This window comes from Myxine glutinosa, chromosome 12 (assembly GCF_964187855.1).
Source record: "Myxine glutinosa chromosome 12, kmMyxGlut1.1, whole genome shotgun sequence".
NCBI classification, from domain to species: Eukaryota; Metazoa; Chordata; class Myxini; order Myxiniformes; family Myxinidae; genus Myxine; species Myxine glutinosa.
Window position 1 is genome coordinate 105786819 of NC_136272.1, and position 16676 is coordinate 105803494.

Consider the following 16676-nt stretch of genomic DNA (forward strand, 5'->3'; position numbering starts at 1 on the left):
AAATCAATTAATAAAATTAATTAATATTATATTAAAATTTATGAAATTATTAGTTAAGAAATTAATTAAAAGTTAAAAAAAGATATTCAACATGTGAGGTTACTTCCACTATCGTGTTACTACAGCTACAAAGATCACATTTAACCTTTCAGGAACACTAAATGGAGATCAGTCTGACACTAGCTTTTATTCCCAAACCAACAGACCTGCAGATCAGGAGGAAAATAAATCATCATAACAATGACATGGCGATGTTGGCTGTAAAGGCAAACTCTCAGGTCTGCAGCTTTTAGGTCGACACGCATTGTTGGACTAACAGTCATTATGTTTTCTGTTTGCAGCTCTCGGCAGCCCTGTGGAAAACAATGGCCGGAAGGAAGTGCTCATCCTGAGCGAAAAGAGACGGTAAAATTGGTCCGCCTCAAGTTTTTGCTCATCTGCTTATCTCTTTGTTTGTTTTGATTTCCTGTTCTAATTGGTTGCGGCTCAAGAAAGGTGGATACCAGGAAGTTGGATTGTCATTTGCTGCAGCTCCACCTTCTCCCTCTTTAATAGCCCCAATCGTTCCCCTATGGAACACCTTTGATCCATGTCTTTCACAAACTGGCTAACTAGGCCTGGCATTAAACAATGTGATTTGGGCAGGAAATTGTGATTTATTGAGGGTGACTGTGACAGTGACTCACCTACTCTTTACAAAATACACCCTATGATATTTAATGTCCCTCAACTGCCAGTGCTGACAGACATGTCAGCACATTGTTACCTCGCCCTGCATGCAGAACACCAAGGTGACACATTTAACTGGGTCGAGATTCATACTCGTGCAATAAAGTGTAAATGCTCGTGTGCACACCTCTAAGCTATACAGCCAACTCTCCTTGCATTTATTAATTTATCTTTGCATTATTCTCATCATCAAAACCTCTTTTTTTCATGTTTTTTTTTTCAAACACGGTCATGTTTTTGGGTTGTCCATACAGCTTTCCATCCCAGTGTGTGTCCGTCCATCCCTCCGTGCATATGTCCGTTATCGGTCATTCTTACCACGATAATTGGAAAACTACTAAAGGGATTTCAACCAAACTTAAAACAAGTATTGAAGGAGCTGGGGCTCCCACGTCGATCGGAAGAATGGACGCGACAAAAAGCTGGAATTCATCCGAGTTGCTTTAATCAAACCAAACACTCAGGCACTCTGAAAAGCCCGTTTATCGGGCAGCAATATATATACATATTATCCCGGAGCGTTTGCCCAGGAAAGGCGAGAGGGGGCGTGGCCCAGCGTCCTGGCTGCGGCCTGGCAAGTTGAGGGCGAGCCTGCCCGGGCATGCCCGGGCGTCCCGACCGGGGCCTGGCAAGTTGAGCGCGGGCCTGCCCGAGCGTCCTGGACGAGCCCGGCATGGTGATCGCTCCGCGTCCTTGATAGGTGCAAGGCGATTGTGAAAACCCAGCGGTAGCCGCTACACATGTCCCCCCAAAATCGACTTGCACCGGCAGGGTCAATTTGAGGGGGGTCCTGATGACCCGGCCGAAGCGACCCCTGGCGGGTCGTGGGAGGGGGTCCGGTGTGGTGGTGGGCGGTCGAGTGGGGGGCACCGTGGACGGGGGGCGGCCTCGCCGCGGCGGAAGGGCCACCCGTGGTGGGTGGTCGACGTCCACGTGCGCCGGCTTGAGGCGGTCCACCGCAATCCGGTCCGACCTGGCGCCGATGTCGATGACGAACGACTTGTCGTCCCGTCGCAGCACCCGGAAGGGCCCGTCGTACGGCGGCCGGAGTGGCCCCCGATGTGCGTCGTGACGCACAAAAACATACTCCGCTGTGCGAAGTGCTGGGGGGACGTAGGACTGGGGGTCACCGTGGTGGGATGTTGGCACGGGGGCAAACCGTCGGGCGGCCTCCTGGAGGTCCGAGCGCTGATGAGCTGCGGACCAGGGACTGGTAGCGTCGGGCACGAATTCGCCCGGGACGCGTAGCGCCTGGCCATAGACAAGCTCGGCGGTGGATGCCTGGAGGTCCTCCTTGGGGGCCGTGCGGAGGCCCAAAAGGACCCACGGCAGCCGGTCGGCCCAACCGCCGTCTTGAAGGCCGGCCATGAGCGCGGCCTTCATGGAGCGGTGGAATCGCTCGCACAACCCGTTTGCTTGGGGGTGGTAGGCCGTAGTACGGTGGAGCTTGACCCCCAGGTTGCGGGCGACCGCGCCCCACAGCTCGGAGGTGAACTGTGGTCCGCGGTCTGACGAGATGTCCGCCGGTGCGCCGAAGCGGGCGACCCAGGTGGCGATGAAAGCCTGCGCCACGTCGGCGGTGGTGGTGGAGACGAGGGGAACGGCCTCCGGCCACCTGGTGGTCCTGTCCACCATGGTGAGCAGGTGTGTGAACCCCCGTGACAGGGGGAGGGGGCCCACCAGATCCACGTTGACGTGGTCGAAACGTCGTTCGGGCACGGTGAAAGGTGCCAGCGGGGCCTGGGTGTGTCGGTGGATCTTGGCCCGTTGGCAGGCCGTGCAGGTGCTGGTCCAATCGCGGACGTCCCGACGAAGGCCGTGCCAGACGAATCGCGCCGACACCAGCTTCTGGGAAGCTTTCCGGCCCGGGTGGGAAAGGCCGTGGAGGGAGGCGAAGATGCGGCGTTGCCAGGTGACGGGCACGATGGGGCGAGGCTGGCCTTGGGAGACGTCGCAGAGCAGGACAGTGTCCGCGAAGGGGATGTCGGCCAGGCGGAGGCCCGTGTCCGCCGCCCGGAGGGCTTGCACCGTGGTGTCGGTGGTTTGGTCCGCCGCCATAAGCGCAAAGTCCACGCCCAGGTGGACCGCGTTCGCGCTGGCCCGGGAAAGACAGTCGGCCACGGCGTTGTTTTTGCCGGCGACGTGCCGGATGTCCGTGGTAAACTCCGACACGGCGGACAGGTGGCGCTGTTGGCGGGCCGACCACGGCTCCGTGACCTTGGCCATGGCGTAAACCAACGGCTTGTGGTCGACGAACGCCGTGAAAGGTCGGCCCTCCAGGAGGTGGCGGAAATGGCGGACGGCCAGGTGTAGACCGAGGAGCTCCCGGTCAAACGTGCTGTATTTGAGCTCGTTCGGCCGGAGCTGCCGGCTGAAAAAAGCGAGTGGCTGCCAAACCCCGTTCACCCATTGCTCATGTACGGCGCCCACCGCGTAGTCGGAGGCATCCGTGGTGAGGGCGATGGGAGCGTTGAGCACCGGGTGAGCGAGCAGTGTTGCGTCGGCGAGGGCCCGCTTTGAGCTTTGGAAGGCCGCATCCATTGCTGCGGACCAGGCGATGTCGTGCTTGGCCGGCTTGCCCCGGAGGGCTTCGTAGAGGGGCCGCATGAGTTGAGCAGCGCGGGGCACGAAGTGGTGATAAAAATTCACCATTCCCAGGAATTCCTGCAGGGCCTTTATGGTGCGGGGACGCGGGAACGTGGTGATGGCCTCGACCTTGGTTGGCGGCGGCACGGCCCCGTTCTTGGTGATGTGGTGGCCCAAAAAATCAACGGCCGTCGTGCCGAAGTGGCATTTGGCCGGGTTGACGATGAGGCCGTGCTCGCTGAGGCGCCCGAACAGTGTTCGGAGGTGGAGGAGGTGCTCGGCCCGGGACGTGCTGGCGACGAGGATGTCGTCCAGGTAAACGAAAAGGAACGGCAGGTCACGCAGCACGCCGTCCATCAAGCGCTGGAACGCCTGAGCCGCGTTCTTGAGACCAAACGGCATCCGCAAGAATTCGAATAAGCCGAACGGCGTGATGACTGCCGTTTTAGGGACGTCGGCCGCCCTGACAGGTACCTGGTGATATCCCCGTATGAGATCAATTTTCGAAAAAATGACCCGTCCCGCCAGACGGGCGGAGAAGTCTTGGATATGCGGGATCGGGTACCTGTCGGGGGTGGTAGCGTCATTGAGACGGCGGTAGTCGCCACACGGGCGCCATCCACCCCCCGGCTTTGGCACGATGTGCAGTGGCGAGGCCCACGCGCTATCGGAGCGCCGCACGATGCCGAGGTGCTCCAACGCGTCAAATTCGACCTTCGCCACGGCGAGCTTGGCTGGGTCGAGGCGGCGGGCCCTGGCGTAGACCGGCGGGCCCGTGGTTGGTATGTGGTGCTCGATCCCATGCCGTACTGCGACGGCCGAAAACGTCGGCCGCGTGAGGGCCGGGAACTCCGTGAGCAGGCGAGCAAACTCGTTCGCCGCCGGGACGGCGCATGCCAGCTCGGTCGGCGCGGAGCTGTTCAATGTGTATACCAGGGAGCTGAAGGTTTCGGCGTTGATTAAACGACGCCGTTGGACGTCCACCAGCAGTCCGTGTGCGCAGAGGAAGTCGGCGCCTAGCAGAGCCATGGGCACGTTTGCGGTTACAAACGTCCAAGCAAAGCGTTGGCTGCCGAAGCAGAGGGTGACGTTGCGCGGGCCGAAGGTGCGGATGGTCGATCCGTTGGCCGCAACCAAGGAGGGGCCGCAAACCGCGGATTGCCTGTCCTGGTCAGAGGCGGGTATGACGCTCAGTTGGGCGCCGGTGTCGCACAGGAAGCGCCGTCCGGACGCTTTATCCGTGATGAACAGTAAGTTGCCCGTGTGGCCGGCGCTCATGGCTGGTAATGAACGCCGGCCCGGCCGTTTCCCGGCCTGCCGAAGGTGCACGGGGGTCAGCATGTCCGGGCCTTCTGTCCGAACCTGGCATGATAGTAACACCACGCTTGGTCAGGTGGAGGCCCCGGTCGTCGTGCTGGAGGTGGTCGGCTCGGTGTAGCGGCCGCCAATTGCGTCGGCAGTTCGGTCGTCGACCGTGCCGGGTGCTCGGGCGCCATGGGTGTTGCGTCGGACGGCGGTGGGTCCCATGTTGCCGCTGCGATGCGCTGTCCTGCGGCGGAGATCTTGTCGGCTTCTCTGGCAAGGGCCCGGGGTTCTGTGATCGTCGTGCTTGCCAGGGCGAGGCGTACCGGGTTAGGCAGCTGACGGAGGAACAGCTCCCGGAACAGGAATGCCGGAGAGTGCTCGCCGAGCAGTGAAAGCATGTAGTCCATTCGCTCGGAAGGGCGTGTGTCGCCGAGCTCGGGCAGGTCGAGCAGGCGCCGTGCGCGTTCCGCCGATGGGAGGGCAAAAGCGTCGAGGAGAAGCTTCTTAATCGCGCCATATTTGTCAGCGGCTGGCGGGCTCTCGAGGAGGCTCAGGGCGCGGGCCGCGGTGGCCGAACCGAGCGCTGTTACCACATGGTGGAAGCGGGTGTCGTCGGCCGTGATGCCTCGCAGGGCGAACAGGGAATCCGCCTGTGCGAACCAAACCGCCGCGTGAGCCTCCCAGAAGGTAGGCAGTTTAAGGGCGACTGCCGTGTCCATGTCGGTAGGTCACCAATGAAGGAGCTGGGGCTCCCACGTCGATCGGAAGAATGGACGTGACAAAAAGCTGGAATTCATCCGAGTTGCTTTAATCAAACCAAACACTCAGGCACTCTGAAAAGCCCGTTTATCGGGCAGCAATATATATACATATTATCCTGGAGCGTTTGCCCAGGAAAGGCGAGAGGGGGCGTGGCCCAGCGTCCTGGCTGCGGCCTGGCAAGTTGAGGGCGAGCCTGCCCGGGCGTCCTGGACGAGCCCGGCATGGTGATCGCTCCGCGTCCTTGATAGGTGCAAGGCGATTGTGAAAACCCAGCGGTAGCCGCTACAGTATCTTACTATAATTCACCAAATGTCCGTCCGTCCGTCTGTCCGTCCGTTCGAAGGTACCGCAAAAACGGCTGAACCGATCGCAACGATATTTTGGGTGGGTAATCCTGGGATTTCCTGGAGTAAAATAGGCAATATTGTTTTTCCAATTTCAGCTTTGGCCTCCAGCATTTTCAGGTTTGGACTCCCGCATAACGTTATTTTCCCAGGTGCCACACAAACGGCTGCACCGATCGCTGCACGGCTGCACTGCACGGCTGCACCGATCGGACTCGGTGACCTCGGACAAAGACCTTTTTATAAGGACATGGGTTGAATCCCTGCTTGAGAGAATGCCAACCCCCTCCCCACCATCACGGCCGTCTCTCCAACTCACAATCCCACGAGATATGCGGAAAGGACGACCCAAAACCAATTATCTTCTTTTTGATTCGTATGTAAGCATCACTAAAAGTAAATAATGACCTCGGCCAAAGTTCAAACGACGTGGGTTTAATCTCTACATGAGAGAATTCCACATAGCTATTTGGGTGGTGTATACGCTAACAGATCGCTGTCTCCATTGATCTTGCCAAGGCCATAACACCTCTATCGGCTCACAATCCTTTTAACTGTTGACTTGGTAGTTTTTACAATGAAGGAAACATTAACAATGTTGTTAAAAGTTTATTTTGTGATTAATTTGTGATTGTAGTTATGTTGTTTGGAATGAAAAAGGAGATATCGAGTTCAAGTGAATGACGACATGCCGTGATGGTTTCTACTTTCTAAACGTGAACTTCGCGGATCGCCATATGCAGATTCGCCACGGTCCCACGGTCAATGTTTCTATACGTGAACGTACCCATTTGTTTACGAACGAGTACGTTTTTCATGGAAGTCCTTCACGAACTTGCTGTCCATGTCTGATGTGCGACTGAAGGTGCTACAGGAATGTGGAATTTATTGGTTTCATGCTTTAGCATTCGCCGGTATCTGCATTGCCTGCTTGCTTCTGGCCTCCCACCCGTGCGTAGCACGGGTATCTCACTAGTAGACTGTAATACAAAGATGAACTCATTCGATTTTTGGCTTCATCAGGTCAAAGGTCATGTGTATTTTGAGAATCATTTTGCACACCATAGCTTGCGTGAGAGACATCTGATGTTATATATTATGGGTTTCCTTACAAAGAACTTCAATGCAGGAGGAGGCCATTAGGCCCATCAAAGCCTCTGATATTATTACAAACCCATGGTTGTTTGTCGGTAATCTATCCTTTTTAAATGCTGAGCGTCAAGCAAGGAAGCAGCACCTACAATTTAGAAGTCTTTGTTATGATTCAGCCGGGTACAAACCGCAGACCTTCCAGACTCAGAGCGGACACTCTATCCATTACTCCACATAGGCTGGTGAATGTTCTACCTATTTATTTTTCTCTTTCACGCTCTGTCTCATATGACGTTTAATTTCTCATGTGGCCTTTCATCAAGATCAAACCTAATAGTGGGTTGACATCAAATGCAGACAGAAGCATATCCATTAACGCATTTTCATCAAATTATATTTTCTGACTATGGAACGCTTTGAGTGTACTCCCACCAACAACTCCATAATGTAATTGTGTTTTGTTCTTTATGCACCCCTTGTAGGACGCTGTATGTGCAAGGCTGTGGCCGCATTGACTTCTGCAGCTGGCACACGGCTCTGCGACAGGCCGCAGCTTCGCACGGACGGTCACTTGCTCGGCAGCACCTCACGGATGAAGACGTCCCCATTGCTGCAGACAAGTGCATTGACTTTGTCACGCGGAATGGTGTGTAAAGTGTCCTTGAGAGACCATTTTTATTTTAATCCTCATTACCGATAATCACATTATTATCCCTTTCCCGGGCAATGCATTTTTTTGGTGTTGTAAGTTTCTACAGACCTGTTTAGCTTTGTTTGATCTTAATGAGTAACTCACCTTGTACAGGCCTGATATCCGAGGGCATATACCGCAAAGCTGGCGTGAGTTCGCGTGTCACTGCACTGTTGGCTGACTTCTGGGATGACGCACGTGCTGTGCGACTACGGGATGGCGCCACTCAAGTGGACGACGTAGCTTCAGTTCTCAAACGCTTCCTCCGAGAGCTCGACGGGTGCCTGTTTACGTATTCCAGTCGCGAAGCTTGGGCCAAGGTGGCTGGTGAGATTCAGTACCTCTCCCGAAACACCATGCAGAGTGTATCCATCATTCTCGGCCTCAAGTGTCATCCTGTTTTTTTTTTTTGTTGTTTGTTTTTGTTTGTTTACAAGATCGAGGCTCATGTAAGAGCTAACATCAATCACAAAAAAACAAACGGACACAGAAAACATCCAATAAAGGGAGCGGGAGACAAGATGTGGAGAGAGAGGGAAACACACAAGTACAACAGCAGAGAGCAGGGACATCGGGAGATCTATGGGAGGGAGAGGGCTTGGGGGTAGGAGGCATGGGAAGGGGGAGGGGTGGGGAGGTATAAAACACATGGACACTGCTCGGACTTCCAGGGAAAAAGTCGGTATTTCAAAAAAGTGTATCTGGGGTGAATTCGCGGGGGTAGAAAAGATCAAGGTTTAGGATGGGGGAAGATAACAGATGGTGGCGAACAGCTGTTTTAAAGACCTGGAGGGAGGAGAGGGATTGAAGAGAGTGAGGGAGTTTGTTCCAGAGGCGGGAGTAAAGAGGAATATATTCTGTGTTTACCATACACAATCAAAGAGCGTTGTTAGCTGCAGATTCCCTCGATATTCATTTGTGATATTATTGATTCTACATGCAAAGCTTTATGTTTTACAAACACAAAACTTTGTGCGATGCCTCCTTTGCAATTAGATGTAACAATCTGAGACACTTGCATCATCAGCATCTTGACACGTTTGACATCAAAGGTAGTCAGCATATACATTTACTTGGAATTTTTTCCCCCCTATAGCTTTTTCTTTGCACAACTCTTTATTGAACATGAGCTCATTTTGATGACGAGCCTGAATGAAAGGAAGGTTGAGAAAGTGCAGTTGTCAGTTTTGCCTTTGTACTCGTACAGCCTTGCCCAACGAGGATACCAAAGTGCCGAAGTACCGCTCCCTGCTTCAGTCAATGCCCCATGTGAATGTGGCAACACTGACTGCCTTGATTGGGCACCTTTATTTGTGAGTGCATATCACCTGGGCCAGATACTCTGCATGCTTGTAGAAGCATAAATTTCGTGTGTGTGTGTGTGTGTGTGTGTGTGTGTGTGTGTGTGTGTGTGTGTGTGTGTGTGTGTGTGTGTGTGTGTGCACGTGCACATACATACTGTGCTCAAAACACTTGTCTTGTCTTTTCTTCTGAAGCATCCAGGTTTACTCCAGTTTAAATCAGATGAACGCGTACAACCTCTCCATCGTGTTTACTCCATCACTGTTTCACTCCAATGGTGACAACTCAGACGAGGCAAGGGTTGTTGAAGATCTCATCACTGATTATGTTTCCATCTTCGATGTGAGCATTTTGGGAATTTTGATTTTCTGTAACAATTTGTGTTTTCTTTTATGAATTATCACTTTTGTCTGACATGAATTTTTAGATCCTAGCTTGTATTGTTTGCCTAACTTTAACAAGAAAAAGTTTAAAACTCGTGTTTTGGTTTTGGGTTGAACAGATACGTGGCTTCCGGGTCTCGTCATGAAGAGCATTTTTTTTTTCCGGCTCATGTTTGCAGGTGAAAGAAGAGCAATTGAAGCTAAGGCAACAGGAGATGGATTACATCATCCGGTTGCACAATGACACGGGGGTTAACAAGGTCAGAATCAGGTCATCTTTCGTCTTTATTGTTTTACAAGGAATATGATTAAGTCTGTAATGGAAAATGAAACTGAAACGCTCGATTACTTGATTACTAGCAAAGAATCCATCCTTATGGATGGGTGATGTCACCCACTTATATTAATTTATGACTTGTAATAACGGCTTCCACCAGGTGGCGCTATACAATAGACATTTACATAGAGAAATTTGGCATCCTCATCCTACTCTGAATTTTTTTTACCAACTAAAACCACACCATGCACACTCCGAGTATAACCACCAGCCTTCAACTCATTCCGTGCAACGGTTTAGGCAGTTCTGTATGCGGCACATGACTGCGGGTAGCATCATTTGCTGGGAGCTCAGCTGTGCCGCTGATGCAGTGCCCCATGCAGGTTAGAGAAGGAATTAAAATTTAGACTAGAATGTATGTTTGTTTTTCTCTAGTCCTGAGCTCATTGGATTGTTCCTGGACTCTTTTCCTCTGGTCAAATCAGACTAAAATTGCCATCGTGGTGCAGTGCTGGCAGAGGGTGGATCATGCCATTTTACGAATGGCAATGTAAAGCTGACTGTCTCATCTACATTTATGTTTTTACAATAAAGGTCCATTGGCACCTTTTTGACAAAATGTATACGAGTTCTCTCCATCACCCTAATCAAATTTATTATCCCAGCACTGTAGGGAGCACTGACTGCATCAGTGGCACAAGCCACGGCCTTTAGAGAGTCAAATGATGTATACCTGGTGACTTAACTTGTAACAAACCCCCAGTCCAAAATCAAACTGAAATGAAAGAATAAAGAGATGGGGGCATTGGAAATTTTATATTGAAGATGTTAAAGAAAAAAAACGAGAACGACACTCAGTGGAGTGCATACTTCCGTCAGGCTGAACAGTGTACGTTTTGTGTCCCACCGATAAAATGTCACCTTTTATGAAGTCAGATTTCATACCTTTCACTCAACTCTGGACATGTTACAGCTCTTCTCTTAGCAATAGTTAGAGCCACTAAGTCTCAAACAAGAGGTCAGGAACGTCTCCCTGGACATATTTCGGGGGGTCAACTCAGTCTGGCACCCTAATTTTCTTCTCAAGCTCGCTTCCTGCAGCATGCTAGGCCACCCTCATACCTGGTTCTCTGACTTCCTCCACTCGGGCAGTCAAGACGTGGTGATCAATCCAACCCTCTCCTCTTCCAGTGGAGGCTGGATTGCTCCAAAGCAGTGTGTTCGGCCCTGTCTTGTTCATCATCGACATAAACAAACCCTCTGATGGTCTGGAAAACCCTTTCGTCCTTTTTCAAGATGACTCCACATTGTTTGTACAGTATCCCATCCCACTCATAGGGTGTGTTACTTTGTGCTGATCTACAGTTGATTATTCTTACAAATGGTGTTTGTCTTTTAACCTCCTTTCTATTATTAGCCCCAATGTCCAAATGTTGAAAAAAAGAAAGTCCTTGCAAATTATACGATGTCAACCTATCACTCAGGAAGGAACTTGGTGTTGGCTTAATTGTTAAGGTGGCTGGCTTGAGATATTAGGGTCCTGAGGTTGAGCCCCTGTCAGGCTGTTAAATTAACACCAGGTGGGTTTACTTAACCTGTCATCCTTCTGAGGTCAGCAAAATGAATACCAGATGACTGGTTATACAGAGGCATTGCATCAGCGACAACGCCACCCCCAGAAAATGATGCAACTACCAGCCACAGGTTGCCCATGGACCACCACCACCCAGGAAATGAACCTACCTCTATTTCCATGGTCAGCCACTGGAATTTCTTGGTCACCCCAGTCATGACTTCTCTTGGGCTGACCATATAGCCAAGCTGGACTCCAAAGCCAGCCACATGCTGGGCATACTCCATCGTTCCAAGTTATCCTCTGAAAAATCAGAACTAATTGCAGCCTAAAAGGCCTTTGTACAGAGCTCAATGGAGTACTTCTCTAAATATGGACTTGGGGCCAAGTATCACATCTGTCTCTCCTGGGTTCTGTTGAATCTAAAGCTCTTAATATTAACTGGAATCTCCTGTTATAACATTGAAGCACAAGGTCTGTTGCTCTCACGTTGCAGACGGGTTTAATTACCTCCCTGTTTTTACCACCTCTCCGTCGGTCCTGCAGCCTTTGCTTTGTCAGCTCTCTGACCCTCGACATTCTACAACTACTCCAGGACACACAATTTTTACAAGTAAACCCCTCCTGGTTAAACTCCCTAAATCCAGTCTTGCCACCCTCTTCCACTCTTTTCTTCCTCTTTTTTTCCTGTCTGTGGGACTATGCCAAACAACCTTTCATGTCGAGACACATGAGAACAGTTCAATTTTTTTTTTGTTTTTTGTATACAGAGTCGAGGCTTGTGGGAGAGCTAGACCACAGAATGGATCAGGACGCAATCTAGCAAAAGGAACAGCAGAAGAAGGAGGAAATGCAACAGCATGGCCGAGGGAAATTGGGGGTGGGTGTTTTAACTGGTGTAGAAAAGATCATGGTTTTGTATTGGGGACAATCTGAGATGGTGCTGAACAGCTGTCTTGAAGACCTGGAGGGAAGAATGTGATTGAAGAGAATGTGGAAGTTGGTTCCACATTCGAACAAAAAGAGGCACAAATGAGTGGAGGTGAGCAGTGAATCTCGATGTTGGGAGTTTCACTGCAAGGGTGTTTTCGCTAGAAGGGAGTTGCTTTCACAAGAAGTTTTAGTGGACCGCCCTGATTTCATGTCTGAAGTTGAGGGCCTCCATCCATTGTTGGGTGAGTAGAAGCAGCATGTCCAAGGTAGACTCACCTTGGCTGAACCCGAATTTATGATCTGAGATTAGTTCATTGGAGAAAAGGAATGATTTCAAATCGACTGTAATGGTGGATACCATGGCCTTGCTGATGATTAAAAGTAAGCTGATTGGTATGTAGTCACACTGAACATCAATAACCTTACTAATGATTGGAAGTAAGCCAGCAAATTGGCATGGTGACAATTGAAATCACCACATATAAGGAAGAGAGAGAGTTGAGATGAGTCGTTAAAAGTTCATCCATGTCGTCTGAGAGAGATGTAGATGGAGTCGTCACTGTTTGGAGGACGGTACAACACACAGATTAACATGAGGTGTGAGCGGTCGGGAAGTCGCAGCCAGATGTACTCCTGAGTTTTGGAAGGTGTAAGAACAGTATACGGAGAGTGAGAAATGGATTTATTGATGTACATTGCGACTCTGCCACCAGGACGGGGTTCAGGTCGATCAAACCGGAGGAGACAATAGCCAGGAAGAGACACTAAGGAGTCAAGGACGTTCTGTGAGAGGAAGGATTCTATTAAACAGATAATATCCGGGCTGTGAGCAGCAGCCTGAATTAAGACATCTGTCAGGTTGGAGCGGAGGCCTCGGGTGTTTGAGGTCCACACAGTTAGGGACACGGGAGGAGGAGCTGCTGTTAGTGTGCAGGAATGTGGAAAGGAGCAAAGAGAGGGAGCGGGACAGGGGTGAGCTGGGAGGGTGCAGGACTCAGTTGAATATGGGAAGCTGCAGGGCTGTTGCCAAGCTGGGAGGGTGCAGGATTGGGTCGAGTCTGGGGTGGGAAGAGTGATGTGGGGCTAGGGTGAAACTGGGAAGGTGCTGGGCTGGGGTGAAGCTGACCTTCAAACTTGTGGTGCTCTGCCCTCTCATGTCACCTCCAACCTCTGCCCCCATGACCCATGATCATTTCTACCCCCCATTAACGCAACTGCACTAAACTCTCTTACTTGGTTGCTGTATTTTATCCACTCCTCTGTCTCGTCTTCTCCTGCTTGTTCATTCCTTTGCTTGTTTTGTCCAAATGTGGCCCCAACTGTCAGTACGTTGCCTTTTTACCTGCTGTCACCTCACTCTTCCATTAGTCTTGATCTTGTACAATAATAAAATTAAAACACAGAAAGATAACCAAATTAGTAGTTACGGTAAACAAGGTGTGGAAGTGCCCCAAGAATGATGGGCCAAATGGCCTCATCGTGTGTCTCGACTTCATTGTATTTCCCGAGGCTTTGGTTGGAATAATGAGTACAAAATGAGTTTGACACAAAGTTTTGTTTCTTTTTGTGATTCCATATTATTGAGCAAACTGTTCTCTCAAACTGAAAGCTTCTCCCAACCACTCATCTGTAGCGGGTTCCTGCTGGAGACTTAATTCTCGAAGTTTACCTGCGGAAGAAGGAAAATGACTGTGGCCTTACACTGAAGGTGTGTTGCTGCACAAGGTGTTGCAGAAATGCATGGTAAAGTTTAAAGTTTCCATTTAAAGGCCGTTGTTTAAGCAGCATTTTAAAAATGGTGCATGACCACTTCCTTAACACTTTGCATCAATCAAGAAAAGCAACTTCTTCACCTCTTGGGAAGGTCGTACATAATCACCTATCATAGTTTTCAGTGAGAATTTCTTGTGCTCAGGTGTCTGCCCTCATGACGGCTGAGGAGCTGGTGGCCGAGGTTCTCTCCTTAAGGAGCCAGCCGGTGACCGAATGGGAACAATGGGCCGTGTTTGAAGTGTCCTGCAATGGGGAACTCGGTGAGAGTTCGTGATTTCTGAGACCTTTGCCTACGAGCCGACACTGCTAAACAAACTTTCATGTCGAGACGCATAAGCACAGATTCCCATTTGTAGTCATTCTTACCTGAGCTGATTTGCAGCGGATTGCTTTCCTATTATTGGCCTTGTGATTTATGGTAAAATAAATTGATCTCTCTTGCTGTACTTGCCCTGCATAATATGTTTATGAAAACTCCTCTTTGTGCCTTTATAACGAAATTGATAGAAGGCTCCTTATTTCATCAAATTGTTACAAATTGAGTCTCCTCTTATTTGCAATACCCTACCCGACCCTTCAGGCATTTTAAGGCCGTTTTCCCTGCTAGAGCGGGGGTTAGCCTTGCGGGCCCCATTACAATCATGGTTCCCTGTTTGAGGCAATGTTTTTATGGCCGGATGCCCTTCCTGACGCCAATTTGCAATGTATTCTGTAAATCCGTACCCACATGGATTGCGAACGACGACGATAACTTTTGTCATCCTGACCTACCCCTCTCCTCTGGGATGGCAGAGAGGGTGCTCCATTACCGTGAGCGAGTGTTGGACGCGGTGCTCCAGTGGCGTTCCACCGTCGACTACCAGTCCAACTACCTCATTGTGCGACACCACGCTGCACAGTCTTACCTGCAGAAGTCCTTCAGTAAGATTCAAAACCTATCGGCATCATAGCACAGTGTCAATTTTTGTGCCTTACCACCATATAATCAGTTCAAACACACTGTTCTCGCTGAGATTGAATTGCGAGTCTCCGGCTTTGGCTCAATGATGCACGACTCACTCAGACCATAAGAGGTGTCGGTCTCAAGGGTGGTCCTTTACCCTCGTGGTGGATGCCTGAAGAGGCCTAGATGCAGAAATTTCAGTGTATACTTCACCACTAATTACGCTGCGCTCGCGAAGGGAAAAGCGGGGTTAAGCAATAGGGTGCGTATGTGTACCATGTGCCGTACGTGTGCCGTGTCTGCATTTTAAAAATTCATTTTCTCGGCAACCGTTGGTCCGATTGCCACGAAATTTTACCATAGAAGCGCCTCCGCCAGTATAATTTTTTTATTCATAATTATTACGTCATAGGTCACGTGGTACGGACGCCATCTTGGAAAAACTTTGCACCTCTATATCTCCCAAACCGCTCAATGGAAAAAATTGAGACCTGGCTCATTGTCAACTACTTCCCATGGGGAATAAGATATGTTAATGATGATGTCACCGGTGCCTTCGTTATGACGTCATAATTCGACAAGTACAATGCTTGATCTGATCAGTATGAAAAAAAAATTCCTCTGCAACTGTTAGTCCGATTGACACGGAATTTTCACCATGGGAGCGCCGCCTCCTTTAAGATATTTTAAAGATAATCATGACGTCATAGGTCATGTGGTACAGGTGCCATCTTGGAAAAACTGAAAAAGGTTGCACCTCTGTCTCCAAAACCATTCTATGGGAAAAATTGAAACATGGCTCATTGTAAAGAACTCCATATGGGGAATAGGTGTTGTTAACAATTATGTCATTGGTGCCATAATTATGACGTCATAATTCGACAGGGACAAGGCTTAGTCTGATCAGTTTGAAATTTATTGAGCGTGATCTATGCAACAATTATATTAGAGAATATCAATTTATCATGTCATCGCTCACGTAGTCTGGCAGCCATATTGGATCAACGAAAAAAACAGAAGAGTTGGCTCGCACCAAGTTAACTGCGCAGGGTGAGTATTCTATGAATACCATCTAGTTGTTCTTTGTTGTGTATTGAGGAGTCAGGAGCTTATGGTTAATGACACTTGCTGTTATTTCCGATTTCCATTTGTTAGTCCTAAACCACCCTTTGTGCTTATAAGATTAGTAATCTATAACGTACCGCAAATCCAGGATGAAACGTTTACTTTCCAACAGTTGTGTCTGTTTTGTTAACTCGCCAAAACAAAACTCTATTTTGATCACGTTGCACGAATTGTTTGTGGTTTAAACAGCAGCACAGACGCTAGAAAATCAGAATGGCCTGCTGAAGTACCGCGAGGAATCGGGAAAGCTCAGCGAGTTGCTGTCTGTCACCCGCTTCCAGGAGAAGTACTTTGTACTTTGCAGCGGAAAGCTCCTTATGCACAAGGACACTAAGGTATTCGGAATTCTGACTTGGTCATAAGTACTACGCATGTTTTGAGTACTCGGTGTTTGTCGGCATTCGGCCTACCTGCCGCAGTTGAACAGGACCAGACATAATGCTGGCAATAATTCTACTTAGGAAAAGACCCCTTCCTTGGCAGTGATGAAAACACAAGTAAACATTTTGTTTTGGATTATCTTGCCAATGAAAGTTATCTCTGCTATCCTTCCACCAATCAATTTCGTCCCGAAGACTAATCGAGTTGAAAAAGAATGGAGTATCAACAAGGTTCGGGTTTACCTCGGAGTAAAGAAGCGAGTCAAGCCGCCCACGATGTAAGTTTTGTATGCTTGTTTTTCTACTCTTCAAATGCTTTATGTTCTTCACTTGGGTTAAGACAGGTGGCAAATTGATTACTTAACAAATGTGTGAGTGCAGTGGTCGCTCTTACCTTCTGTTTTAATGGAATAGCCCACAAAAAGGATGCTTTTTAGTTTATAAGATATGAGACTTTGGAACACATTTTCATTTAATT

At 49.6% G+C, this 16676-nt stretch overlaps 1 protein-coding gene across 6 annotated transcripts in view; it reads left to right on the plus strand.

Annotated features, from left to right (window-relative positions):
* LOC137437722 (arf-GAP with Rho-GAP domain, ANK repeat and PH domain-containing protein 1) overlaps positions 1-16676 on the plus strand; it is a 191189-nt gene that overhangs the window by 143625 nt on the left and 30888 nt on the right. For 2 of the 6 annotated variants that reach the window (XM_068132286.2, XM_068132287.2), the window contains exons 20-30: positions 342-405; positions 7301-7464; positions 7624-7836; positions 8717-8822; positions 9006-9153; positions 9374-9454; positions 13611-13685; positions 13893-14010; positions 14543-14671; positions 16008-16153; positions 16394-16476. In XM_068132286.2, coding sequence (XP_067988387.2) covers positions 342-405; positions 7301-7464; positions 7624-7836; positions 8717-8822; positions 9006-9153; positions 9374-9454; positions 13611-13685; positions 13893-14010; positions 14543-14671; positions 16008-16153; positions 16394-16476 — 1327 coding nt within the window. The remainder of the gene's footprint in view (positions 1-341; positions 406-7300; positions 7465-7623; positions 7837-8716; positions 8823-9005; positions 9154-9373; positions 9455-13610; positions 13686-13892; positions 14011-14542; positions 14672-16007; positions 16154-16393; positions 16477-16676) is intronic. The other 4 variants (XM_068132288.2, XM_078766180.1, XM_068132289.2 and 1 more) reach the window with 3 other exon arrangements.